The 27,625-nt window shown below is 41.9% G+C and overlaps 1 protein-coding gene across 2 annotated transcripts; it reads right to left on the bottom strand.

The window, feature by feature from the left end:
- Window positions 1-5,705: 5,705 nt before the first annotated feature.
- Window positions 5,706-27,034, bottom strand: TEKT5 (tektin 5). 2 transcript variants are annotated; one of them, XM_065683904.1, is made up of 7 exons: window positions 26,467-27,034; window positions 24,606-24,685; window positions 22,893-22,963; window positions 21,511-21,654; window positions 15,578-15,800; window positions 9,318-9,472; window positions 5,706-5,919 (listed from the first exon to the last, which is right to left on the bottom strand). In XM_065683904.1, exons 1-7 carry the CDS (start codon window positions 27,032-27,034, stop codon window positions 5,706-5,708), a joined length of 1,455 nt encoding a protein of 484 aa, XP_065539976.1. The 2 variants fall into 2 exon arrangements, with proteins under 2 accessions (XP_065539976.1, XP_065539974.1); XM_065683902.1 differs by lacking the exon at window positions 22,893-22,963 and adding an exon at window positions 22,550-22,620 and having other exon boundaries at window positions 24,606-24,689; window positions 26,471-27,034.
- Between the last annotated feature and the right edge of the window lie 591 nt (window positions 27,035-27,625).

The following is a 27,625-nucleotide window of genomic DNA, read 5'->3' as shown; positions in this document are numbered from 1 at the left end:
CCAGGTGGAGAGCAGTGACGAGTGGCATTCCTCAGGGGTTGGTATTGGGACCAGTGCTGTTTGACATCTTTGTCAGTGAGATCAAGTGCGCCCTCAGCAAGTTTGCTGACAATGCCAAGCTGCGCTGTACAGTCAACATGCTGGAGGGAGGGTGGCTTCCTTAGGGCGAAGAGTGGGTGTGCCACATCAGTATCAACCTATGGTTTTTCTCCTTATCTCCTGATGCACAACAGATGTGTAGCAAGTGAAGCAAAACAGGCTTGGAAGTCATTTGTGCTGAGTTGCTGTCTCAAAGGTACAGGGTATTCTCTGAAGAACATGGAGAAGCATGCTGAGGAGCCAGCTCCAGTCACACTGCCCCATCAAATAAAAAGAGAAAAGCTGATCTGAAAAGGAGAGTATGAAAGGGGAGGGTTCCCCAAGTTCTTCTAACTTAATGATACTCACTTCTGCTCTTGTGGGGGAAAAGGAGAGAATTGGTATTTAAGGAACAAACTTTAACAGTACCAGGGTTTTCTCTGCGCTGCCATCAGGCGAGGGTTATGTTTGATTTCAGAGGTTTCACATGAGACACCCAGGTTGTGGATTTTTTTTATTTCCTTCTTTCCAGGAACATAATTCTGGAGGTGGGGCTCTGAAAGAAAGTAAGACAAATAGATCACAACCCTGCGGTTCAGCAGAGCAGACTTTGGTCTGTTTGGGGCTCCTGTGGAATATCATCCTGGAGAGTAGAGGGGTCACAGGTGATACTGATTTTTTCAAGGATGACCTCCTCTGAACTTGAGAATGGCCTGCCGACATGGGCAGGAAATAAACCAAAGGCAGCAGGAGGCCTGCGCTGATAAACAAAGAGCTGCTAACAGAGCTTGGGCATGAAAAAGATGCATGCAAGATGTGGAAGCTGTGTCGGGTCACCCAGGAGATTACAGAGACACTGTCCAAGCATGAGGGGATGGTTAGGAAAGCCAAAATCTCACAAAGGACATGAAGATGTACAAGAAGGGCATCTTACATGTGTATCGGTGGGGAAGATGAAAGAAAATGTGGGCCCACTGGGTGAGTGGGGCAGGGGACTTGGTATGGAAAAGGCTAAGATATTCAATGCCTTCTTCCCCCTTGGTCTTTGCTGGTAAAATGCATCCTCAGAAATTCTAGCTACTTGAGACCAGCTTGGAGGAAGGCAGACTTATGCTTGGTAGAGGAGGACCAAGGAGGACCATACAGGAAATTCTATTTCAACTTGAGAAGAAACATTGTTCTACCATGAGCGTTATAAAACGCTGGAGCAGGCTACTCAAAGGGGTTATGGAGTCTATCCTTAGTAACAGGCAAAACCTGACTAGACAAGGCACTGAGCAATGTGTTCTGGTTGACTTTTTCCTGAGCAAGAGGTGTGTGGACTAGATGATTTCCAGAGGTCCCTTCCAACATCAACTGTTCCATGATTCTGTGAAATCAGTGCTGCTGAAGCAGCTGCAGAGTGAAGACCTGAAGGTTTGACTATATCTTCAGACAGAATATTGCAGAGATCTAAATTGGTGCATACTGTTACCAAGAAAGTAGCTACTTACCAACCTGTTGGCATGTACTCGTCATTGGATTTGGGATTTCTTACTACACCAATAGGCCTGTGTGTGCTGTAAGCAGATACAGAACTGACATGTGGTAAAAATGGCAGTGGTAAAATGCATCACTGGGAAGGTGTTGAGAGGCATCTCTCATGCTATCCTCTTTCTAAATTTAATATAGACATTTTATGGAATATAAATAAAGATTCCCAAACTCAGCACTCTTTTGTCTCCATAGTTAATATTCCTTGTCTCCTGTTATTCACACCATAATATCCTGTGCTGAAAGCATATGCCAGGTCTTACCCAGGTGAGTAGCTATTGTGAAAAGACTTGTCATATGAGCACCATCCCATATGTTAACTGGGGATTCCATCTGTAAATTCTGTGTGGCAAGGCATTTAGTCTGTATGGGACCAATCCTGCTTCCTTGCTGTGACTTTAAATTAAAAATAAAAAGGATGAATAAACTACCAATAGATTTGGGTAAAATAAGCTACCTTCATTATAATCAGCGCCTTGTGGCATTGGACTGGGATTATCATTGGTGAAGATACTTAGATCCATTGTTTTCTTACTCTCTTTGGAGGCTGAGTCCATAAACTTTTATGAGCTATACTTTAGATAATGTTAGGAAATAGCTTGTCTGGAACTAAAATTATCTCATTGTTTGAAACAGGCAGGGACAGGTTTTGGTCTTTTTTGCATTAGTCTATTTGCTATGAAACAGATCTTATCTTTCAAGTATTGTGGAGGAGCTGCACGTTAAATTTCTGGGTTTATACATGGAAATACAATAGATCTGGCTTCTTGATGTCTGTGGCTGCGTGTGAGTACTGTAATTAATGATCTAGTTTATATGAAGAGAGATCTGTGGAAAAAAGCAGAAAGAATGTTTGCATTCTGTTGGCCTGGGTTTTTTTAAGAGATCCTCAGGTTTTTCTGGGTGAGTATCTTTGCAATTGTTAGAAATGTCTTTCCTTTGACATATTCCCATCACAACTGGGATTAACTGCATTCTGGAGGCTGAGTCTAAATACATTTACACAGTAAATCAGTGGCAAAGCAAGACTAGGATCCAAGTTTTCTGCATTATCCACCTACCTTGACTTCTAAGAAGCAAATGATACCTTATTTCTAGCATTTTTTGATCTATACAGATTTATAGCCTAAGTCCGTGGAAGTTTCCTCCTTTTTGATAGCCTAAAGAAAACTACGCTTTTTAAAAGAGGATGTACACCATCAGAAAACTAAAGTGTGCAAATGTATGGATGCCACTAATGAAAGATAAGAGCACTTTCTTCATTGAGGTTTCTTCCACTAGGATAATGTACTTGGCATCTTCCACTCAGTTATAATTAGGGAAGATGATTTTTGTAACTAGTGTTATTTTTGCAGTACTCAGTAAAAATTTATTCTTGCTGATGGTAGCTGAATCTTAGGGAATTACTGTTCCCGTGGAAAATGGTGCTCTCAAAGAAGAGTACTAACTGTCACAGATCCATGATTTTAGGCAGTCACTCTCAGTAGGAGTTCACACGGTGTTCAAACAAGTTCAGTGTTGTTTGCACTGAATGTACCAAGTGAGCACTCCACCCAAAAGCAGAGCTGAGGTCTTGGAGAGAGCCTTGCTGAACAAAAGCACAGTCAGGAAGGAGCTGGAAATTGTGATGTTCAGAGCTATTGTTCAGTGCCACCTTCTCCATCCCGAATCCCCCAAATTTTCACATTCAGGGCTTTGATTCAGGCTGACTTCTCATTGATGTTGATTGTTTTCAGACATTTTTTTTTTCCTTTTCTTCTGTCAAGATCTGTCAAAAGAATTCAGCTCCCCCAGAAGTGCCTTTCTTCTGCTCTATATTTCTTTAATTGAGTTCTTGGCACAAAGGGAGAAACTATTTCTAGCTATTAGAGTAGCTGTGTGAACTGGGAAAGCCTCCAACTTCTAGAAATATATTTAAAGGCTTCAAGAAGATTTAAATTTCCAAATAATTTTTACTCCTTTGCTTGGTTGGCTGTCAGTATTTGATAAACAGGGTGGACTATTGTCAATATTTAACAGCTCAACACAAATATTATTCATACATTGTAAAAATAGCATATGGAATGCAAATCAAGTGCTTTAGCCTAGGTTCAGTAGTAACAGAAGCAAATGATAAAATCTCCCTTGCTTCCATACAAAGGCATAGAGAGGGAAGAAAATGTTGCCAGTGGTAACAGTCTTCCCTGCTGGGAAACAAAACCGTGAGGCTCCCCACTCCTCCCAGCTAAAGTCATATCCAAAGGCGGGGTTTCGTGGTAGAAATTTGCTGTGAAGTGTTTCTGAGTAAGAAACAGCAAGGTATGACTATTAGTACAAACCAGATTACCAGAAGTCTTCAGTAACAGAGCTCTGTCTCCAGTAGCACGCCACCAGGACCCCTTGAACTGCTCTGCAGTCCTACATTGTACCTTTCCCTATATTTGGAAAAAATCCTCCTGAAAAGCCACTATTTGGCATTATTATGATTCTATTATTAGCTTGCTGCATGGAGCAGCCTGCCCTCTCCAGTCATGGGCAATATGACTGCAGTTTATCCTCATTTAGAAAATCAAGATGCAGTGTAGTTGGTGTGAGATGGGTTTAATGAGTGCCAGAAGTAGGCGTAGGTGTCACTTCCCAATCCTGTGTTCCAAAATGGTTTCCCATGATTTTAAATCCTTAGAAGGATGTAATCTGTGGTTTGGTACTATCTGAAGGAAAGAACCTGAGTGTCATGTGGCTCAGCAAGAACCGAGGTTAGCTCACAGGGCAGTATGGGTGCTGCTCAGCCCAGCCTCCCTCAGCAACATTACTTTTGATGGTAGCTAGATTAAGCCACCACCCACACAAAACAAAGGGTAAGGACCAGAGCCAGTTTATGCAGGAGACTTTCAAACCTAGCATTGTTTCAGATTTGGCTTTGGTCCAGTGTAAAATGCGTTTGGTGTGTTCCTAGAGCTGTCCTGTAGAAAGGAGCATGAGGTAGCAGGAAACAGTTATTAGCATTGTAGTTTGCTGGTTACTCTGTAAACGAGCATGAGCAACTTCAGGGAGGAACAGAAATAACAGTGAAACATTTCTTCTCCATTTTGTCCAAAGCAGTCAGACTGCTTTACCATGAGTTAAAACTAGTTCAGTCCCAAATCCTTTGCTAGGGTTACTGCACTGTTAATGTGTTTCAACTGTCAGCCACAGAAGTCAGATCTTCAAAGCCCATTCCATCCTTTTCCCTACCACACAGAGTAGTGCTCCATTAAGAACTAGGAAGCTAAGCAATCTTGACTTACAGACTGAAGGACTTTAAGCACATCATGTTGCTATACGTGGTTTGCATTCCTGTTTTGTCTTAGCTTTCTCCTTAGCCACAATAGAGCAACGGTACTGTCTTTGCTCATGAAGTCCTTCAAGATTTAATGATAGATACTACAGATTTCAAAGACCTTTCAGACTTGGGCGAATACCACATCAGTAACAAATAATTCATATAAATAGACAAATACACACTTCATACTTGATGGTACGAAGAAACAAAAAGAAAAAAGAAAGAAAAAAAAAAAGAAAGAAAGAAAAAAAAAAAGAGGTAGATGGAAAGATTCCCTCTCAGTGAATTCAGGCTACATGTGTACCTGAAGTGATTACACTGAAATTGCCCATCAGCTTCTGTGAATCATGTTTGACCAACCTCCTCTAATTCCAAACACCAAATCTAGCATTACTAGACAGGAGGAGAGTGTAAGGATGTGGTAGCATTTGGACTTTTCCAGACAAGGACTGAAACACAGACAGCACATTACCCTGAACAATTAACTCCTGTATGGTACTAATTCTGTTGAAATACTGTATTTCAGTCCAATGTTATCTCTAGCTAGTAACTCACGTACCTTGCCATATCTGTCTGCTTATTTTCATGTGGTCTGATTCTGTTAAAACAAGTCTACTAATTCTGTTTGAATAAGTAGCAGCTACAGCTGAGATTATGAGGTTGCTCAAACGAAAGAGGCCTGATATTAATTTTAATAAGTTTATTGGGCTTTATTATTTGAGAAAACAGAATACTAATGATTTTCAGGAAATATTTGCACCTTTGCAACTCTTATGTTATTAAAGGTTACAACTCAAGTGTAACCAATGAGTCGTGGGGTGCTGGGGAAGACTTCGCGCATGTCCATGCACTTTTTGTCAATGTAGAGGGAGTTTGCCTTCACAGCAATGTCATGTTCCAGGTTTGATTTGTTGACCATCAGCATGTGCAGAGTATCATGAGCTTCTTGCAGACATTGCTTTAAGGTCTGTATGGTGTCATCTATAGTATGAATTTCAGTCACAAGCCTGATAAAAGAGAAAGGGACAGGTTGCTTGCCTGACTTCAGCACATTCCTTTGTTGACAGTGGACGTGTCACGCTTTTAGGATGGATTTAAACAGCTGCCTTGGACTGAATCAGTATGAAACTTATATGCCCAACTAGCTTGCATAGCACCTGTAAATGATGATTTCTTGCTTGTCTTTCCCTTCAATAGCAGAATAAGCTGCTCTGATTTGATATTTCTTTCTAATTGCTATCTTCTTCACTTGCAGCCTCTCAATTGTATAGCCTTTCTAGGGCTAGCACAGCTGTGTTGAGCAATCAGATGCGGTCCTGTGGAAATACATTTGGGATGGATGTTACTGCAGAGTGTTGATGTAGTTCATGCTAGCTTGAACCTGTGCAGCAGGATGTGTTGAGCAGTCTAGATGTGGCACCGAAGGATGTTAACTAGAACAAGAATCGTTTGCCAGAATAACCATTGAATGTAGGGCTCTGAAATCAAGATTTTCTGTGAGATGATAGTAACCACATTTCTTCCAGTGGCTTATCGCTGGAGATATGGCAAATTGTCTTGTATAGTCCCTGAGATGGTAAACTCTTTAATACTGTCAGCTTTGTGTTTTGTCTCATGTTATGTTAATTGCTCAGTGCACTACAGAAATGAGAAAGATTGAATTTTCCAGAATCCACTTTAGCCTGTTTTGGGACAGTCCCAGTCGTTTCAGCACAGAAAAAACAGGCTTTATTAATTTGTTTTGTGTCTAATCCCTTCAACTACAAAGTTGGCAGCACACACAGAGAACAAGCGCCAACAACAGCACTTCCTTTTAAATAAGCAGCAAACTTAGATAACATTTACATGTTACAAAGAAGCGTTTCATTTGATATTTTCTTTCCCTATTACAGTTGAGCTATTGGACTGAATTCCTTCTTGCTTTAAACCACACAAGAGAAATACATATAACATCATTTAAAAGCAAAAAATCCTTAAAAAGTGAATTAGGAAATGGTTTTTCTTTCTCAGATAGCATTTTGTCTCTGGGAAGATACATTTTGAGATGTGAGCTCACCCAAAACCTGTGGTAGAAAAAAGTGCCCAAATTTCAAATACCCCGTCAGAATTCCTGTTTGTAATTGCAGCTATGATGAACATAATAGCCACTGATTCAGATCAGCTAAAGCGTCTATCATAACCTGGTCGGGATCAGTGAGCTGGGTAGAGCAAAATTCATATGCATTGGAGGAAGGGGAACAGGTTATGCTAATTCTCTGTCAATATAACTGCATCTAGCCAACAGTGTATTTGTATAAATATTTTGGTTACAGTATCAGAAGCCATATGAGATTGACAGAAAACTTGCATGTATGTTAAGCCTAAAATACTCCTGAGTAGCTGTACAACAGCTTGTGAAGCTCTTATTCCTACTAGCTTTTAGGTTACATTAGATTGATTCTGAACCCCCATGTACTACTTGGTTTTAAGTATGTCATGTTAATGTCTGCTCACTCTAATTAAAGAAAATATTCAAAGATGTTCCAGTGACTTGAAATAGAGCTTCCAGACTTTTGTAGACAGGACCCTTTGGAACATCAACAGCATCCCTTGCAATTGTGGGATGAAGAAGGGACAATGTGCATTTTGTGCGCTGCATGTTTTTGATCCTAAATCAAACAACTTTTATATCTTGGATACATGTGATCCTGCTGACCAGGCCGGTATCAGTCATAAAGCTGCAGGCATTTCTCTGGAAGAGATCTTCAGGGAGGAAGGACAGAACAACCTCAGAGTACATATAAAGCTGGAGTTACGTATTAATATTTAAGGCCATCTTGGGGTTTGTGTGGGTTGGCTTTTTTAATAAAATGCTGATAGTAGTTTATTTGCTTACTTAATTGATGGTGTGATGGTGACTGAAGTAGGAAATGATCTGCTCCTTTAGTAAATGTAACTGCTAAGTGAATGCTACTGTGTAATCACTGTTTTTTATGGTTTATAACAGCTGAACTCCTGCCTCTAGAACAGACATGATTTATGTGTAATGAAAAGCCACATGAATAAAACTCCCCACATGGATATAAAAAAATTCGGACCCAAAATGATATTTTTTGACAGAATGGATGTAGAGAGCAGAGCATGAAGTTGAAGAAATCTAATATATGGATATGCCAAAGGAAAGGTCAGGATGCAGTTAGAGGTATAAGGCTGAAAAAAGGATACATTGCATTGTACATTTTATGGTTTAAGGAGTTAGAAAAATCTGAAAAATACCAGTACAATAAACCATGATTGATTGCCACTTCCTTGTTTAAATAAAAGCTTTTTGAGCTGACAAAACATTGGTTAGGAAAAATAATATAAATCCTCAGTTTAAGCATTATGTACTTCATTAATCTCCTTGTAAGTGAAACTCTTGTATACAGCGGGATTTTGCTAGAGGCAAAAAAATAAGGGAATAGCTTGCTACTTTTCATAAAAGTATACAGAATTCTTTTCACTGGACTGTGAAACTCCCTCCAGCTATGGGAGGAACAGTATTTCTTGAGACACCCCCCCACCCCCCCCAAGAGTATTTGGAAGACAGTGTTTTAAATGAGATACACTTTTGTGGAACACTGTTGTGTTCCAACTGGATTGGAGAGAGATAAGTGGGATTAAAATTCCGTCTTTAGGGAAGGAAGGCTAGTATCTCAGACATCATCTTCGATATCCAGGAAGACACAGTACACGCTATACAGTGGATCACAACACAGGGGTCACCAAGCTGATGCTAACATGTGCTGGGAAGCCCCCACAGCTATATAACCAAAATGTATGTCAAGTGAGCTAACCTGCACCAAGATGATACTGGAGTCACTACAGAGCTGAAAATTAGTTGAAGCAGTAGTTGCCTCATGTTTATTTGCAAATAAGATTTTAAAGAGCTTGACCATTAGATAGGTTTGGGAGGTTTTTTTGCATTTAAAGACATTTGTCTGGGATAACGTGTTTCTAAAATTTGGTATTTACTAAAATGAAATATTGTGTTTCATACAGAATGGGATTAAAACCAATTCCTAAATCCCAACTTGGACATGAGACTGAATCTCAAAAGATACTGGTCACCAACAAGCAATTGCAGGGGGGTTGGACTAGATGATCTTTTTAGGTCCCTTCCAACCCTTGGGATTCTGTGATTCTGTGTAATTGAGTTCTTTAGAGTCCTTCTCCCAGGACAGTTAAGGCAACTACACACATTGAACATTAGATGTTTTGGCCTACTATTTCAATGTAGCTACTTGGATTTTACTTCTTCCTCCCAGAATTTGTATCACGATATAATGAATGCAAGTCTAATATCACCTGATTTATTCATACTGTTGTTAATTTTCCTGTTCTTAAGTGGCTGGTGAAGGAAGGGAGTAGTTTGGCCTTTACTTACTGAAACTGAGGTGCATCACGGCAGAGTTCTATGTTGGGTCGTTTGGTTCGTCCTTCTAGCCGGGTCTGAGCCACTTTCAGTGGATACTCCTTTGCCTTTATGGATCTCTCCAATAACATGATTGTATCTTCAGTCTGGAAGATTTCCTGAAGTACCTGAACAAAGCAGAATGGTTTTAAGCTTCATATGCATACAAAATCAGAACTCACCTACACTTTTAAACACTCCTATCAGAACTACTTCCAGTTTAGAATGTCATTTTGCTTAATTTAGGGGAAGAGATCACTATAAATTCACATGAATCAGATGAATTTGTATAGTATTGGTTTGATCTTGCCATTTCTTTAAAGGGACATATGGCAATCAAATCTTACATGAGAGCCAGAAGTAGGGGACTTTGCACTCCTATATCTTATGGAAACATTTAATGGAGTTGTTCCCGAAATCAGGCAAACAGCTTCCACTGAGAAAAGTGCAGCCTCATTCCTCTAATAAAATGAAGAAATTTGCAGGCAAATTGGAATATAATTTTATTACAAGCAGAAGAGAAGCACTGACTTACTGTGATGGGGAAATGCCAACTGTGGTTTTTTGTGACAAAGCCATTTTCATAGGGGTGGTGTTTTTCGCTCTATAGGGACTTACTTGCATTTTGCTTTATTTCCTAATTTTTCTCCTAAATAAAAAAAAAAAAATCTGATGCTTGATCTATGAACACTTTGCAAAGGTAAAATTCCAATTAACTGTCGCTTTCATTTAAACCTTCATTCAATTCTTACTTTCTTTTGCCTCATAAAAATTGAGAAGGAATTAAACACGTTCCCTCTGGAATTGTTCCATACTCCAAGCATTTCGGACATGTTTGCTGCAAGAACATATGACACACAAGTCATAGTTTCATACTGAAACTAAACTCTCAAAGTTTTGAAAAGTCCACTGGGAGCTGTAGAGGGAGGAGCAACTTCTTTAAAGGCGTATTTTTTGTAAATGTAGAAGATATGGGTGGCAATATCACCACAAAGGAGAGACCCATGGAAGTAGTAAAGCATAGTGTTTGGTTGCAGTGCATGTCATCATCTAATCAGTCATCTTATCCATATAAATTCTGTAGGTGCTGCTTATTTGCTGTAATCTGTATGTAAAAATGAGCAAACTTACACGGGAAAAGTTTTGTTCAGCCTTAAAGAATGGAGAAAATATTTATATTCAGGCAACGTTTCCCAGACAATTGATTGTTGTTGCTTTCATCGATCAGGATTCATTACAGCCACTGTGGTGAACAGGTTCATCAAGCTTTTTTTTCCTTTAGGCAGCTTTAAAACAGAAGACAACAAATTGAACTCCTGTGGTTTCTCAGCCACTCTACTAAAGTCAGTGTACTTTGAATTTCAATAACCACAAAAAATGGCATAATGTGATTTAAATTAAGCTGCTATTTAGATCTTGCCTACACACTAAGCTGTACTGGGTTTGCCAATGATGCATGTGGATTGAGAATTGCATTAGTTCCTGCTGCTGAAAGGCTATTTATAGACAAAACCCAGAGTTAATGCTAGGAACCTGCACCCCAGTCCAAATACTTAAGGGCCTGTTGATGTTGTATAGTAGAGCAATGTGAACTATGTCCTGGCTAGCACTGTCCAGAGCAGTGCAACTGTTACAGCAACGCAGTGTTGCAATAGACAAATTGGGCCCTAGAGCAGCAGTGTATGAACTGTACTGATTTGAAGGCAGGTCTCCACACTGTTCTGAGCCCTTTGGGTCCAAGGCTGGCTCTCACAGAGCTAGCTTGAGAGCATCTTCACCCAAAAAGCAGCTTTTGTTGCTTACAGACTGCAAGGGAAAAACTCTCTGAAGAGTTCAGACTGTGAAGGGAACAAGTATGGAAGACAGCAAAGCTAATGGTAGTAAATTCCCATAATTCTGCAGTGGTTCCTTTTTAATTAGATACTTGCTGTGGGTTAGCTGTGTTTTAGATAATCCAGTGCACTTCAGTAGCTGTCTGTTTGCAGCAGAACTACTTACAAGAATGCATTGTTAGATACAGCATTTGACATATTGTCTATAATTTAACCAGTTACACTCCCAGAGGACTGTGCTGCCATTCAGCGAGACCTGGACAGGCTGGAGAGTTGGGCGGGGAGAAACTTGATGAAATTTAACAAGGGCAAGTGTAGAGTCTTGCATCTGGGGAAGAACAACCCCATGTACCAGTACAGGTTGGGGGTTGACCTGCTGGACAGTAGCGAAGGGGAAAGGGACCTGGGGGTCCTGGTGGATAGGAGGATGACCATGAGCCAGCAATGTGCTCTTGTGGCCAAGAAGGCAAATGGCATCTTAGGGTGCATTAGAAAGGGAGTGGTTAGTAGGTCAAGAGAGGTTCTCCTCCCCCTCTACTCAGCCTTGGTGAGGCCGCATCTGGAATATTGCGTCCAGTTCTGGGCCCCTCTGTTCAAGAAGGACAGGGAATTGCTTGAAGGAGTCCAGCGCAGAGCCACAAAGATGATTAAGGGAGTGGAACATCTCCCTTATGAGGAGAGGCTGAGGGAGCTGGGTCTCTTTAGCTTGCAAAAGAGGAGACTGAGGGGTGACCTCATCAATGTTTACAAATATGTGAAGGGTAGGTGTCAGGATGATGGAGCTAGGCTTTTTTCAGTGATAACCAGTGATAGGACAAGGGGCAATGGGTGTAAACTGGAACATAGGAAGTTCCACGTTAACATCAGGAAGAACTTCTTTACTGTAAGAGTGACAGAGCACTGGAACAGGTTGCCCAGGGGGGTTGTGGAGTCTCCTACACTGGAGATATTCAAGGCCCGCCTGGACAAGTTCCTGTGTGATGTACTGTAGGTTACCCTGCTCTTGCAGGGGGGTTGGACTAGATGATCTTTTGAGGTCCCTTCCAACCCTTGGGATTCTGTGATTCTGTGTACTTATTTCTGTAAATAAAAATCAAGGGAAAGAGACTTAATGAAGTCGAATGTCTTCATTATGCATCATCCACATCTTTCTTTTTTCCCTGAAAACATTGAGGATTTGGGTCTTCTGCTGCTCAGGAGTCAGAACTTTGCTGTTTATAACCTCTTTAAGAGGGACAGAGGTGAGGTCCAGCTCCTAGCCAGGCCCCTGGTGAGCAAGTGAACATTTGTCAGGGAGAGTTTTAAAGCCTGTCAGTCCTAACATTTGTTTCTACTGTTCACCTTCATTGTGAACCAAAACAGCAACCTGTGGGGACATACCAGGGCTTCGAGGCAAAGGGTATGCAGTGCTTTTGGAAGTCACCTGCTGCTCAGCCGGGTCCTCCTTTCCTGTGTTTATGTTCCGGCTCTGTCCTTGCAGCCGTGTTTCCCATGCTACGCCTCGCTGCATGCAAGTGAGCCAAAGTCCCTGTGCTGTAGTTCTGCTATGTGAGGATGTCAGCCTTTTACCTTAGTTCTACTTACAGTTTGGAGCAAGTTTTAAGTGGGTTTATTTCTTTTTAATAAAAGTGTAATTCAAAGTAAAAACAGTGAGACAAAGCAGCAGGTATCACCTAGTAAGAACTGGGCAAAGTCATGTCTCAATTTCAGAAAAGACTGAGTGGGTTATTTGTTTTCTACTCACAGTGGAGCAGAGGACTTCCACTCTCAGTTCAGATTCTGGGTAGGACCTTTGTGGTTCAGACTTTGAGCTTTATTAGTGACTACACTTTCTCTCTTGGGCAGCAGGTGGAAATGGTGATTAACCTTTATGGAGCAAATCAATGAAACAGCACAACTTGAGCAGCTCAGAGCACTCAGAAATGAGCCATGACTGAAACCAGCTCCCCAGAATGATGCTGCTGATGTTACAGTAAATATGCAGTGTAGTCACTGTGTGGATGCTTTCGGTCCTGTTTTGATTCATATTATCACAATTTAACCTACTCAGTGAAATTAGGTTACAAGCTCTCTTACACTTAGTGCTAATTGCTGAAATCAGGTTAGACAAAAGGATGAAATTAATATTTTCTGCAAGAAACTTTTTTCCTGCCCTCTCTTTTTTTTAAAGAAAAAGGTGTCATCATTTAAGACATACAAAGACAAATGGCCTCAGGGGAACCACTTCCACTGCTGCAGCAGCTTTGTACAAACAGTTTTCAATTACTCACTCTGGCCACACATTGGATCAAACGGTTTAGATAACCTGCTCTACATGACAGATTGTGGGGAGGATCAGCAGACAGCGTTGCACCAGTCTGCATCATTTCTGGATGACCTCCAAAGGCAGGAAGCAAAAGCAACAAAAGCTGAGCAGCATGTTCCTAGGAGAGCGTGGTGGGGGGGGTGTCTGGAAGATACTTTGCTGTGTCACAAATCAGAAAAGTATTTTTCATTCCAAAAAGGGCTCCAGACCTCATTAAAAGGATAGCTTTTCACGGTTCCAAGTTAGCATATCTTTTCTACGCTCATTTTCCTCTCATTTTATAGAGCTAGCCTGCTTAGCTAGGAAAATAATTTGCTGGAAATTACTCTCTGAGAGTACCATTCATTGCTTGAGAAGTCAGTGCAAAAACAGTTAAATGAGCACTCCCTCCTTACTTCTGCTCTCAGCAAGAGAATTAACAGGACTTCGACCATATAATTTCACCCACATCTTAACCAGCAAAGATTTTGCTCAGTAAATGTATTGCATTTTCCTTTCCTTTGACAACACTGGGTTCCTCCTCAGCAGCATATGCAGTTTTCTCATCCTCTAGCATTTTGTTATTCTGACATAACTACATTACTATGGAGTTTGTGATGAGTAAAGTATCTCTGCTTTGTATGTGCTAACTAGTGGCTCAGTAGTAACAGCAGCATTAGTTCTTAAAGTGCGGTTTTATTTGATACTTTTTTAATCCATGTATATAGTACAAACTAATTACCCTTTACACAAATGACTGAAGTTTCTCCAGATAGCTTATTACTGCTATTTAATGGTGTGACAGTACAGGGACATAAATATTGGGTTTCCTATTCTGTACCAAATGTCAAAAGTTAGGTCAGCGTCAGCTGGACTCCATGGCAAAATCCCTGCTCATATGTACTTTCATAAAAGAGGCACTTAAAAGCATTAGAAAAAGTAAATGAAAAATGTGAAGCAGATGTTCATAGATTTAAATCCAGGAGAAACTTGGATGGATATCCAATTCAGGGATAAAATTCTGTAGCTGGCTAGATCTTACACAGTCTAAACCACACAAAAACCTGCATTCAACATCTTTCATGCTTTACAAGTGGGGGGGGGAGAGAGAAAATGTGAATTTATGTGGTGTGACTTAATGCATATTTAGCTGGTTACTTTACACCTTCCTAAGAGTCCCTAAAACTAACCTGAAAACATCTTAAACTACTTATGGCAAATAGAATGGCAGGAAAACTCTACTGTTTCCACATGCACAGTGAAAAAAATGAGTGAACACGAGGCTCCTCTATAAGAGAAAGAATCTTCATGGAAGAACTTACTGAACTCTGACTGAAGTCATATCAAAGGAGCACAGTGAGTCCTGCTAGCTTAACAAGAATTTATCTGTCAGTACAAAGGCTGTACCCCCTGTTAACTTCAAAAAATGTATTTCAAAATTCAGCTACCTCTTCTTAACTTCAAAATACGTATTTCAAAATTCAACTAACACACTCCAACATGTCATTCATTTCTGTGAAAGCTTACTAAAAAGGCAAAACGGCCAGAGACTGATACAGGTCTGTCTCTGTGCCATTTCTGCTTTGTACAATATGAAGACAAAGGCAGAACAAATACTGAAAAAGTTCACTGTCTGACCTGCTCTGAAATATCAGGGTTTTTTCAGGCCAAAATTCAGGCTAAAGGTGTGGAAATGTATCAAAAGGGAAGGAAAACGGAACTTCAGTGTCAAAGGTAGACTAATGACAGTCTGCATGTAAATACTTTTAAATTTTAGCTGATTTAGGACTCTTCCCTTGCTGCTGCAAATGAAACTGTAAAATCTTAAGGTCTTCTCCTTCCTCTAAATCTGAAAAACATGCTGCTCTTTGTGGACCTTTTTCTTTGCACACTTTCCAAAGTTAGTTCATTGTTGGGGGGACAAACAAACAACAAGCAATTAATGCAAAATTTCTGTGTCAGGCAATGGCCAGGGAGTATCATCCAGAAATGTAAAATAGGACCAAATACCATCCAAGGTACCTTTCCCTACTTAAACCATGTAAATTGAGAATGAACATAACCAATGTGTGATCATGGACAGTTGTTGTTGCATGGTTCTTCATTGTGACTCTTACCCTGGCCAGTTGTGCGTGAAGTTTGTTCTTTGCATCAGCCACTTCAGCAATCCGCTTATTAAAGGCCAGGCTGGTACTGATGAACGGACTCCACATCTCTTCAGAGGTGCTCTCCAGTGCAACCTCTGCATCCTCCCGCAGCTTGACAGAGTTGGCCCTGGCATGCTGAGAGTACCTGATACTGTCTTCACTGAATTTAGCCCATGTTGCAGGAACTGAAACACTAGTAAGGAATCGAAAACAAGAGGAAAATTTTACAAACAGAAGCTTAGGTGAGCTGCTTTCTTTCAGTGAATAACACCAAGCGTTAATCCATTGCAACCCCTGCAATCACATGCATCAGGTGATTCAATGGGTTTCATACCCACTTTTTTTTTTCTATTTTTCCTCTATAAACCAAAGATTTGACAACAACGAGCAAATATTTTTGGAGAGCTGTTGCTTCAACAGTGTTTCTGTGGCTTGCTTAAAGATTGTAACTGCTAACTGAAGGTGTCAGTGGCCCTGGCATCAACTACAAAATAAGTAGTTTTATGTTCTGTTGTATAAAGAGTGGGCTTTTCTTGCATACTTTTTGTTTACTGAGGCTAAAAAATAGTTTTTCAGTCTTTAATAGGCTAGGTGACAGTCTGAGTTCATACCTGCTGTATCTCAGCCTGAAATTCGCCTCATTTCTCTGTGTCAAGTTTTCAAAGGGCTTGTGGCTATGATGATTATTAGGTTATTCAGCATGATCTCCTATACTTTACGCACCATCAAATTACACTCAAATACCATCTACTTTTGTGAACTCAAATATTTATCGGGGAGGCAGAGTTGTGTGTCACCAGCCATGAGAGAACATGAGAGCCCAGCCTAGCTTAGAGAAAAGGAGCAAGAAGCATTCCACAGCTCTTCAGCCAGCTCTGGTCTGCTATCAGAGCAGCCCTGCCTCATGTATGACTTGCATAATAAAGCATGTGGCTCCAGCCTCGTAGAAGCCTTCATCAGGATGCACAATAGCAGGAAAATGGATACAGCACTGACTTACAAGTAAGGAGGACAAGTTTCTCCCAGCCCCAGCACTGTCCCGCTCTGTCATTTGGATAACTATCTCCACCCTCTTACTTCTCCATGCATTAAAATGAACACCTCTGCTGTAACTTTCAGGGCTCTTACAGTTAAATTTAGTAATATTTATGAGACAAACAGAAATGGCTCTACTATAGCAAAGCCTATAAATCTAAATCTAAGGACTGGATACAGGGCTCATGCACTGCAAAATGGCACAATCTTGCTACAGTGTCCTGTACGTGAACAAACTTTGGGATGCTTGGCTTCATGTCCAAGCCTCAAAGATGGCCATCATTTTTGTGATCAGTTGAACATAAATCCCAGACTCAGATCTTTCCAAACCAGGAGTCTGCACGGCTCTGAACTTGCAGGCTAAGCCCCTGGCTTGAAAACTGCTGATGCAGCAGAAGCTACTCTGGTGTCAAATTCAACACTTTTTTGGTGCATTGCTCAGCCTACTAGATCACTGCTCTCTTCACCCAGATATATTTCGGGTATTCTACAAAAAGGTACAGATTCTACTTGCCAAACTGAAAGGCTGAAGCAAACTTCAGTTGTGTTGAGGCTTCTGTCTGCTCACAAACCTGTCTTCTAAGAATGACGCCAGTATGTTCAGCTCTGCAGGGATAGGTCACTAGTTTGTGAGTTTCACATTTGCTCTAGATTTTAATTTAACACTCTGAGTAAATATTAAGGGAAGCAAAAAGAAAGAAGATAATTTTGTCAGTGCTTGTTTTCTAACTGGTCTTTTTTTATTCTTCAGTTTTTCAGAGGGTATTCTTTGCTCTCCAAACTGAAATACTTCTTCCTAAAATATGTGGAATTCTAGAGCTACACATTTAAGGCAGTTGCCTACTCAATATTGTAGTAAAGTACATAAATCAATGTAGTAAACATGAGCTGACAGTGCTTACACCTGCTGATCCAGACAATCTCAGTGTACCTTCTGCAGGGTATTTGGTTTTGGGTGATTTTTTTCCCCCTCCATGGCCTGACGAATTACATTCATTTTCTCAGCAAAGAATTAAATTTCCAAGTAGGTTTCCATGTTGACTTTATGAAGTACTTAGTACTTAATCTGTTCTCCAACACTGCTTTTTCAGACTGTAATTTATCCGGCTGGCTCTGTTGAGGCAGAAAACACCTGCTCTGCTCTGCAGTGCTGCAGGTAGGGCTCAGGCTGCCAAGTGGTTTCAGGACAACGTTAATGAAAAATGGCATTTCTTTGGATAATGGTTGGTGAGAAAGGAGGAGGCTGTGAAACTTATCCACATGAACCTCCTTTTTACTAGAGCTGACAAGAATAATTTTATTCATGGCTAATCCTAAAAGTAGGTGGTGTTACTAGAGTCAGCAGAACGCCTGCCAAGTTTCCTTCGGATATGCCCTAATTTCAGGAGTGCATGAAGTGAGCTTTTAATGAAAAGCAGACCATAAGTAAACAAATAATACTGGGGTGGTTTTTTTCTCCATCCAACGAGACAGAATCATTATAATTTGAGATTGTGAATCACACTCGCCTTTCAGATACTGCCATGTTAGAGAGTGAAAAGGGAACTAACAAGTCATTAGCACAAAAGCACTGCCCTCTATTGCAAGCTGGTTGTCTTCTGCTGTCGCTTTTGGATTGGATACAGGTTTTGATGAAGTCACTCCTACTAAACACTTCTAAAACTGTATACAATTGGGACATTTTAATTCAGGAATTTTAATTCACTCTGTGCTGCTAAAGCTGTATCAGATCCTTTTGATCATCCTGTTTAATACGTATCTCAGTATAGCTTGATGGACTCACAGAATCACAGAATCACAGAATCCCAAGGGTTGGAAGGGACCTAAAAAGATCATCTAGTCCAACCCCCCTGCAAGAGCAGGGTAACCTACAGTACATCACACAGGAACTTGTCCAGGCGGGCCTTGAATATCTCCAGTGTAGGAGACTCCACAACCCCCCTGGGCAACCTGTTCCAGTGCTCTGTCACTCTTACAGTAAAGAAGTTCTTCCTGATGTTAACGTGGAACTTCCTATGTTCCAGTTTACACCCATTGCCCCTTGTCCTATCACTGGTTATCACTGAAAAAAGCCTAGCTCCATCATCCTGACACCTACCCTTCACATATTTGTAAACATTGATGAGGTCACCCCTCAGTCTCCTCTTTTGCAAGCTAAAGAGACCCAGCTCCCTCAGCCTCTCCTCATAAGGGAGATGTTCCACTCCCTTAATCATCTTTGTGGCTCTGCGCTGGACTCCTTCAAGCAATTCCCTGTCCTTCTTGAACAGAGGGGCCCAGAACTGGACGCAATATTCCAGATGCGGCCTCACCAAGGCTGAGTAGAGGGGGAGGAGAACCTCTCTTGACCTACTAACCACTCCCTTTCTAATGCACCCTAAGATGCCATTTGCCTTCTTGGCCACAAGAGCACATTGCTGGCTCATGGTCATCCTCCTATCCACCAGGACCCCCAGGTCCCTTTCCCCTTCACTACTTTCCAGCAGGTCAACCCCCAACCTGTACTGGTACATGGGGTTGTTCTTCCCCAGATGCAAGACTCTACACTTGCCCTTGTTAAATTTCATCAAGTTTCTCCCCGCCCAACTCTCCAGCCTGTCCAGGTCTCGCTGAATGGCAGCACAGTCCTCTGGTGTGTCAGCCACTCCTCCCAGTTTTGTGTCATCAGCAAACTTGCTGATGGTGCACTCAGTTCCCTCATCCAGGTCATTGATGAAAATATTAAACAGCACCGGTCCCAGCACCGACCCCTGGGGAACTCCACTAGTCACAGACCTCCAGCTAGATTCTGCGCCATTGACCACAACTCTCTGCCTTCTTCCTTTCAACCAGTTCTCGATCCACCTCACTACTTGATCGTCAAGCCCACACTTCCTTAGCTTATCTATGAGGATGCTGTGGGAGACAGTATCAAATGCCTTACTGAAATCAAGAAAAACTACATCTAGCGCTCTACCATCATCCCTCCACCTAGTCACTTCCTCATAGAAGGCTATAAGGTTGGTCATACATGACTTCCCCCTCATAAAACCATGTTGGCTGTTCTTAATGACCCCCTCATCCTTGATATGCCTAGTGATGGAGTCAAGAATAAGTTGTTCCATCATCTTTCCAGGGATGGAGGTAAGGCTGACCGGTCTATAATTACCCGGGTCCTCCTTCTTGCCCTTCTTATAGATTGGTGTGACCTTTGCCATCCGCCAATCCTCAGGCACCTTGCCCGTTTCCCACGACTTACCAAAGATGATGGAGAGTGGCCTAGCAATGACCTCCGCCAGCTCCCTCAGCACCCGTGGGTGCATTCCATCCGGACCCATCGATTTACAGATGTCCAGTTTGCATAGCTGATCCCTAACCCAATCCTCATCTACCAAAGCAAACTCCTCCTTTGTCCTGACTCCTTCTGGAGCTATAGAAATCCGGGGCCCTTGGGGAGAGTCTGCAGGAGTAAAGACAGAGGCAAAGAAGGCATTCAGCACCTCTGCCTTCTTTATATCCTCTGTCTCCAGGGTACCCACTTCGTTCAGCAGTGGGCCTATATTGCCTCTTGTTTTAGTTTTATTTGCTATGTATTTGAAGAAGCCCTTTCTATTGTCTTTAACCCGACTAGCAAGATTGAGTTCCAAGGAGGCCTTAGCTGTCCTAATTGCCTCCCTACATCCTCTAACAACTGTCCTATATTCCTCCCAAGCGGCCAGCCCCTCCTTCCATAATCCATAGATTCTCCTTTTCCAATTGAGTTTGCCCAGCAGCTCCTTGTTTAACCACGCCGGTCTCCTAGATCCCTTACTTGACTTCCTACTCATTGGGACGCTCCGATCCTGAGCTTGGAAGAAGCGGTCCTTGAATGCTAACCAACTATCTTGAGCCCCTTTACCGCCTAGTACACTTTCCCATGAGACTTCCCTTAGCAGTTGACTGAAGAGGCCAAAGTTGGCCCTTCGGAAATCCAGAACTGTGGCTTTGCTAGGTATTCTATTCCTCCCACACAGGATCCTAAACTCCACCATCTCATGGTCACTGCAGCCAAGGCTGCCATTGACCGTCACCACTTCGACCAAACCCTCCTTTCCAAATAACACAAGCTACTTTTGTAGAAAGCATACATGGTCCTTTGTGCGTGCTTGCATGCTGTTTACAGCACTGCACGCAACTGCACACCTTAGCTGAATTTTTAGTTGATGTTGTTTTGAAACCTGAAGACCACCAAACAGCTTAAATCAAAACCAGAGGGAGCCCCCTGCACAAAGGGGTTTGAGGGCAAGGAGTCAGCTGCAGTGGTTGTGAACAGTGGTCCTTGCTGAAAACTACAGTTCACCCCACATCAGTGGTGCAGGTGCTGCAGGCTGCCAGCTTCTGCCTGGCCTCCCTCAACGGCAGCCATTAGCAGGCAGGGAATAACTGAAGATGATGGAGGGCTTCACACCAAGATAAAACAGAGAGAAAAGCCACTTGTTTCTAAATCACTTCTCAGAGATAAAGCTTACACTTGTGCTGCAATCAGGCTGCTATTTAAAGCATGCAGCATGGAAAGAGAATAGTAGAATTCCAGGATACCAAGGGACATTAAAGCTCATCCAGTTCCACCCCCCTGCCATGGGAAGGGACACCTTCCACTACAGCAGGTTGCTGCAGCAACCTTCCAACCTGGCCTTGAACACTGCCAGGGATGGGGCAGCCATAGCTTCTCTGGGCAACCTGTGCCAGTGCCTCAGCACCCTCACAGGGAAAAACTTCTTAATGTCTAATCTAAATCTGTTCTTTTTCACTTTAAAGCCATTCCCCTTGTCCTGTCACTACAGGCCCTTGTAAAATGCCCCTCTCCAGCACTGATGAGGAGGAAGGCTACAACAGTCACTGATACTCACGTCTTATCTGCTTTTTCCACTCCATAGTAAAAGTTGATGCCGTCTGATGTGTTCCTTAGGTTAAAGCATTTCTCATCAATAAAATGGGCTGAGTTCTTGTCAGAAAGATCCTGCTCCAGGGCATGCTGTGCATCTCTGTTGATGCTGTGAAAGGGGAAAAGCTTAACTTAATCTGAACCACCTTTAATGCTGTTGTGCTAAACAGTTAATTGCTTTCATTAGCTTCCTACAATGCTTCAATTTATAGTTGCCCTTTACAGTGCCTTAAAAACGCCTGGCGCTGTATTGTAGCTAGAGGGAGCTGCTGTACCATTCACCTGTTCTAGCCCCTACAGAGCGTTCCTCAAAGCATTGTATTTAACACATCGGATTTAATAACGTTTGTCATTTTGATGACAGACAACCACAAGGGTGAAAAACAACATGTAGTTGTTGAGTGCCACTAACCCTAGTGTGAGAACACTTTATCGTAATAGTTGTACCTAATTAAATGAAAAGACTTAAATATAATTTGCATTTGCTAGGATATTTGTGTACTCTTAAAGAAATAAAATACATTCCAAAGCCTCCCATAACAAAACCATATATGATTATATATAAAAAGAATGTAACTCCATTCCATAACTCCTGTCTTAGGATGTGCTTAGATTCTTGTTTTTGTTGTCAATAATAAATTTGCTTTGAATTTAGCTTTATAATAAAAAAAAAAAAAAAAATCCATTTGAATTTCACTCCAGTGTGCAACATAGCAACAATGGCACAATGAAGTTATAATTTCGTAGTCCCTAATTTTAATGAAGGATTTCAGATTAAATGTGGCTTGAAAAATTGAGTCCTAGTCATCTTTAAATAGTATTACTCTTCTGCATTTCAACATATAAATTCTATCACTGGTAAGGATTCAAAGTGGAGGGCAGTGAGCGTCTAACAGGTCAACTTTCTGCTTTGCCTTTGCTGTTTCCAGTCTCTTATTAGGTACTAGCCCACACTGATTTCAGCATTCCTGTCTTTAAAACAGGAATTAAATGTAAAGCCTTACCCCAGCTGTTGACTGATCTTCTGTGCAAGTTTTTTCAGTATTTCTTGGCATTCCTTGAATACATCAGTTTCCTACAGTGGAAACCCTAACTATTCTATGATTCTATGATTCTATGAAATGTGGCTTGAAAAATTGAGTCCTAGTCATCTTTATATAGTATTACTCTTCTGCATTTCAACATATCAGTTCTATCACTGGTAAGGATTAAAAGTGGAGGGCAATGAACATCTAACAGGTCAACTTTCTGCTTTGCCTTTGCTGTTTCTGGTCACTCATTAGGTACTAGCCCACATTGATTTCAGCGTTCCTGTCTTTAAAACAGGAATTAAACGTAAAGCCTTACCCCAGCTGTTGACTGATCTTCTGTGCAAGTTTTTTCAGTATTTCTTGGCAGTCCTTGAATACATCCATTTCCTACAGTGGCAAATACAGTGTTTTCATCAAACTTCATTTGTCTTGGTGAACGTACCCTTTTTTATTCTGCATTCTAGATGTTGCAACCATCTTGCATACTTCACACGTAGTGTAAGTCAAGAAAGGATATGTTTTGGTCCCTGTCTTCCTTAGTGCTACAAAACTGTGTCTTTTGATTTGGCTTTGTGTGGCTTTTTCTGTTCTATCAAACATGTTAGTAGACTTTATTGCATGGAGTCATTCTAATAAAGTCAAATTTCCCTTGGTTTGAGTATAATGAAGATACTTGAAACATGAACCTTGATCCATAAACTACCCCCTCTAACTGCTTCTGCATTTTCCTAGAACAATACAAATCCTTTGCTAATAGTGGAGTAGGTTGAAAATCTAATTTCAGGCTCCCTGAGGAAGTATATTGTAATATTCTTCGAAACCATAAGTATTAGTTGAAGAAACTCAAAGCCTGGTTCCGCTCAGCTTAAAATGAACATAAAGTACTCAATATGAAAACTGGTAATTATGGTGCCTCAAATGATATTATGGTCTTCCAGCCTCTCTCCTTTTAAAAAACTTTGCTTTAGCCCAACATATCCTTTCACTAAGTGTGTACAGTTTTGTGAGTTTTGAAATGGGGAATAAAGTGGGCTTTTTTATTTGGAAGTCATTAAGACAGCCTAGACTTAAAACTGCAGGCTCTGTCTCTGTACTTGCACAGTATGTGTAGGAGCGACAGTAACTTTAGGAGCTGGCTTTCCTGTTATTACAAAATGAGCCTCTGTTGGCCTTTCTTGTCACTGTCTAGCTCACTCCACTGGTCACAGGAGCACCTGGGGAGATCCGGCAGACAGCCTTTAATTTTCATTTTGAAATACAAGGGGTTTCATCTGTTCGTGAGAGGCATTTAGCAGTATTTTATCCTACCTCGAATTCCCAGGCTAAATTAAGTGCTGAAATACTTAAGCTAATGTATATTAACCCTTGATTCTTCATTAAAACTGAAAGTTCAAGTTGCAGGTTGTAGGCTCAGCAGATGCATCTCAGTTATCCCAGTGGTCTGCACATTCTTCTGTATCCAGAAAAGTGCTTGAAGAAATGCCACTGTCCCATAATGTTCTTTTCTATTATTTTTGCTCTCACACACATCCAGGATAACTTCTTTGAATATGCTAGCAAAATGTTACGTGATTTATTTTTTCTTATTGAAAAGCAATCACTACTATCCATCTCATTTTCTTTTTTCAGTGACACTATATATATATATATATATATATAGCAAGGCAGTAAACCAGCATTTTATATTGTAAGACCAAAGAACTGCAATTTTATAGACCATGGCCCAGAAAGCAATATTGTTTCATATACAATATATGTTTCTACCTTGTTTTTTATAGGATCAGGGAAGACAGAACTGGACAAGACCTCACAGAATGCTGGGCTGTTCCTTTTGCTCCCGGAAGGATGAACAGAATATTGACCATACCCAGTAGGTACAGTTTTACCCAATTTCTTCCTCTTCCCCCTCTCCACTCTTCCAAACAAATGAAAGGAAGAAATTATCACAATGCCTTTACCCTGATAAATATTTGGTTGGATTTTTGTTACTTCCACAGTTGGAAAAATAAATTACTAAGTCTGATCTTACCTTTATGAGGTTCTTTTCCACGTCGTCATGAACTAAGTCTATACCCTTTCTCTTTTCACGGTGGTACAAGCATCCTAGGGCTATCTGCAAGCAAAGAACATTTGCAGTAGGCTCAATATTGCATTATGAAGTGAAACCTTGAACCTTGCAGGGGCCACTGAGCTGACATGTCAAGTAAAGACCATGTCTTAAGGGTGGAACAGAATAGGAGGTGGATCAAATGATCCATCTTAGTGGCTCTTTCCTCCTTAAGCTGTCAATACATGCTTTTAAGGATAAGCTGCCATCATAGCTGCTATTTGATAAGCTGCTTATTAATGTGCAGCAAGGCCTACACCTCAGCATGACTGAGCTTTGTTGTGAGTGCTGTCAAAACCACCACTTCTGGTTGTGGGCAAAAATCCTTTCATCTCATCTCCCCTCATCCTGCCTTACCCAGTGCCAAGCTTCAGAAGTTGCATACCTGTACAAGAGAATGACTGCATAACCAGGCAATAGAGAATTCAGTTAACCTGCCACAGGTCCCGTGCACTTGTTTAGAACCATACTAATAAATGAAACAGCATTAGCTGGCACAAAGCATTTCAGCAGAAAATGTTCCCTGCATAGAAAGGATCCTCAGCCCAACACTCTTGAGTCAGTACAGGTACAGACAACTAAACAAGCCATTGTTGAATACAGAAGTTTGGTTTTCTATTTGTACTTGCCTAGAAACACAATAGACATGTCTCCATCAGCAGTATTCCAGATGTTTATGAGAAAACTTTAACTCTAGTTATTGGTAGCATTGTTCACTGGCTCTTACGTTACTGTGGGTTTTTCTGTTGCAATTAATTTGCCTTGAAGATTCTGGAGAACTACTAAATGTAACACAAATTATATGCTCTCTAGGGTGAAAATACTATTTTCACCAAGTAAGAGCAGGAAATTCAGAGCTAGTTAAGAATACTGGGATATTGCAGCTTACAGGGCAATTTTCTACTCTGCTGTAATGTACTGAGCTGACTGGCCAGTGTCTGAAGGAGACTCACCCTCTGGGAGCCTCAAGCAGAAAGGAAGGCAAAGAGAGCATAGAAATGCCCTGATAAGGTTCCTGGGTTGACTTTTATATTCTCATGGTTTAAACCTAACCACAAAGCTCATTCACTCACTCCCTCCACTTTTTTTTTACTTTTCTTTTTTTCTTTTTTTTTTTCCCTCACTCTTTCTTTCCTTCCCCCCCCGCCCCCAACCCTCCCCGCTCCCGGAGGGATGGGGAGGAGAATCAAGAGAATGTAACTCCCATGGGCTGAGATAAGAACAGCCCAGTAACTAAGGTATAACACAAATCACTGCTGCTACCACCAATGATAATAATGATAAGAGAAAATAACAAGAGAAGAGAATACGATACCACCGCCGAACGAGTTCGACCCCCCAAAGAGAGACCGTGCCCTTCTGGGTAACTCCCAGTTACCTCCCTGGGCATGACGTGCTGTGGTAAGGAATACCTCTTTGGCTAGCTTGGGTCAGGTGTCCTGTCTCTGCTTCCTCGCGGCCTCCCCTCGTCCCCAGCAGAGCATGAGACTCACAGAGTCCTTGGCCAGAATAAACATTACTTAACAACAACTAAAAACAATCAGTGTTATCAGCTCTCTTCCCAGGCTGGAAGTCAAAACACAGAGCTTGCACCAGCTACTAAGAAGGAGAAAAATGGCTACTGATAAACCCAGGACATATATATATAAAGCCCAAGTTTCTTTCTTGCTGAGCGTGTTTCACCAAAATCTGTCTTGATGCTAACAGTAAAAGTCACACTAGTATTCAACAGAGATAAAGCAGTTTTCATTCTGTAGTCAGGCGATAACTAGGAATGTCAAACCTACCTTCAGTGGTCCTTGCAGTTCCTCCACAGCACATTCCAGATGCTTCTTTGTTGTTTCCAAGGCTTGGCTCTCTTTCAGCAGACGCTCTAGCTCATACATGAGCTCAGATCGCCAGTAATCAATGTTGGAGATCCTCTCTACCAGATTTCTTTGGCTGTCTTGTTGCATCTGGTAAGTCAGTTGATCCTTGTCTTGCATCAGCCTCACTGAATCCACGTTCATTCTACCAGCACGGTACCTGGAGGTTTCAGAGCCTTTTAACTGGACCATGTTAGCGTGGTGCCAGTCACGAGTACTGTAGCGGGCATGCAGGTTGGAGCACAACCCAGGCAGGACGGTGGGTGGCCGCCTGCTGGGGTTATATTGCCCATTGTCATCACTGGGAGGGACAGAAACCACCTTGCGGAACAGCCCAGGCCGCCAGGTGCTCAGGTGGCTATAGCCTGGAAGGTAGTAGGCCTGGTAGGTGTCCTTGGTGGTGGTGGTGGGAGCTATATCTGGGAGCAGGCAGCTTTTCTTGGGGCCACAGTAACTGGCTAGCTGTGTGGTCCCCAGGAACTCCATGCTGCCCTGGGCTCAGGCAGCCACTGCAGGCTGTCCAGCACCCCGCGTTGCTCTGGGCACCCCTGGGAATTCCAGAACTGCACGGGCCTTGTGACACAGCACAGGTGCCACCACGCCCCCAGGGATGTTCCATGGGTTCTGGCACTCCAGCAGGGCTCCACTTGTCCCTCCTGTCCCAGGGCACCTTGTTTTCCCCCCAGAGCAGCACTGCTCTCCCCCCAGTGCAGCACTGTGCGTGGTGGGACCCAGAGTCAGGCATGATGTGAACGAGACTGGTTACAGTGCAGAGGGATTTGCTGGAGGCTCACTGCAAGTGGGTCGGTCGGTTTGCCTTCAGTGAGCTCACCCTGAGCAAGTGAAATCAAAGGTTTGCTGCGGAGTGGCTCCTGTCTACCAGTTGGTGGCTGCAGGGAAGGCAGCAGTGGAGACAAAACACAGCCTCTGCTAGTCATCTCTTAGGATTGTCCAGTGATCTCAGCAGATGATTTGGTCCAGATAGTTAAAAAAAAAAGTGTACTTCTCTTGGGCTTTGTTTATCCCCTCCACTAGGGTCACCTTTCATAAAAAGTACAACAGATGGACAAGACCTCC

Source organism: Lathamus discolor, chromosome 6, assembly GCF_037157495.1.
Source record: "Lathamus discolor isolate bLatDis1 chromosome 6, bLatDis1.hap1, whole genome shotgun sequence".
In the NCBI taxonomy this organism is placed as follows: domain Eukaryota; kingdom Metazoa; phylum Chordata; class Aves; order Psittaciformes; family Psittacidae; genus Lathamus; species Lathamus discolor.
This window is presented reverse-complemented; position numbering and strand designations above follow the sequence as displayed.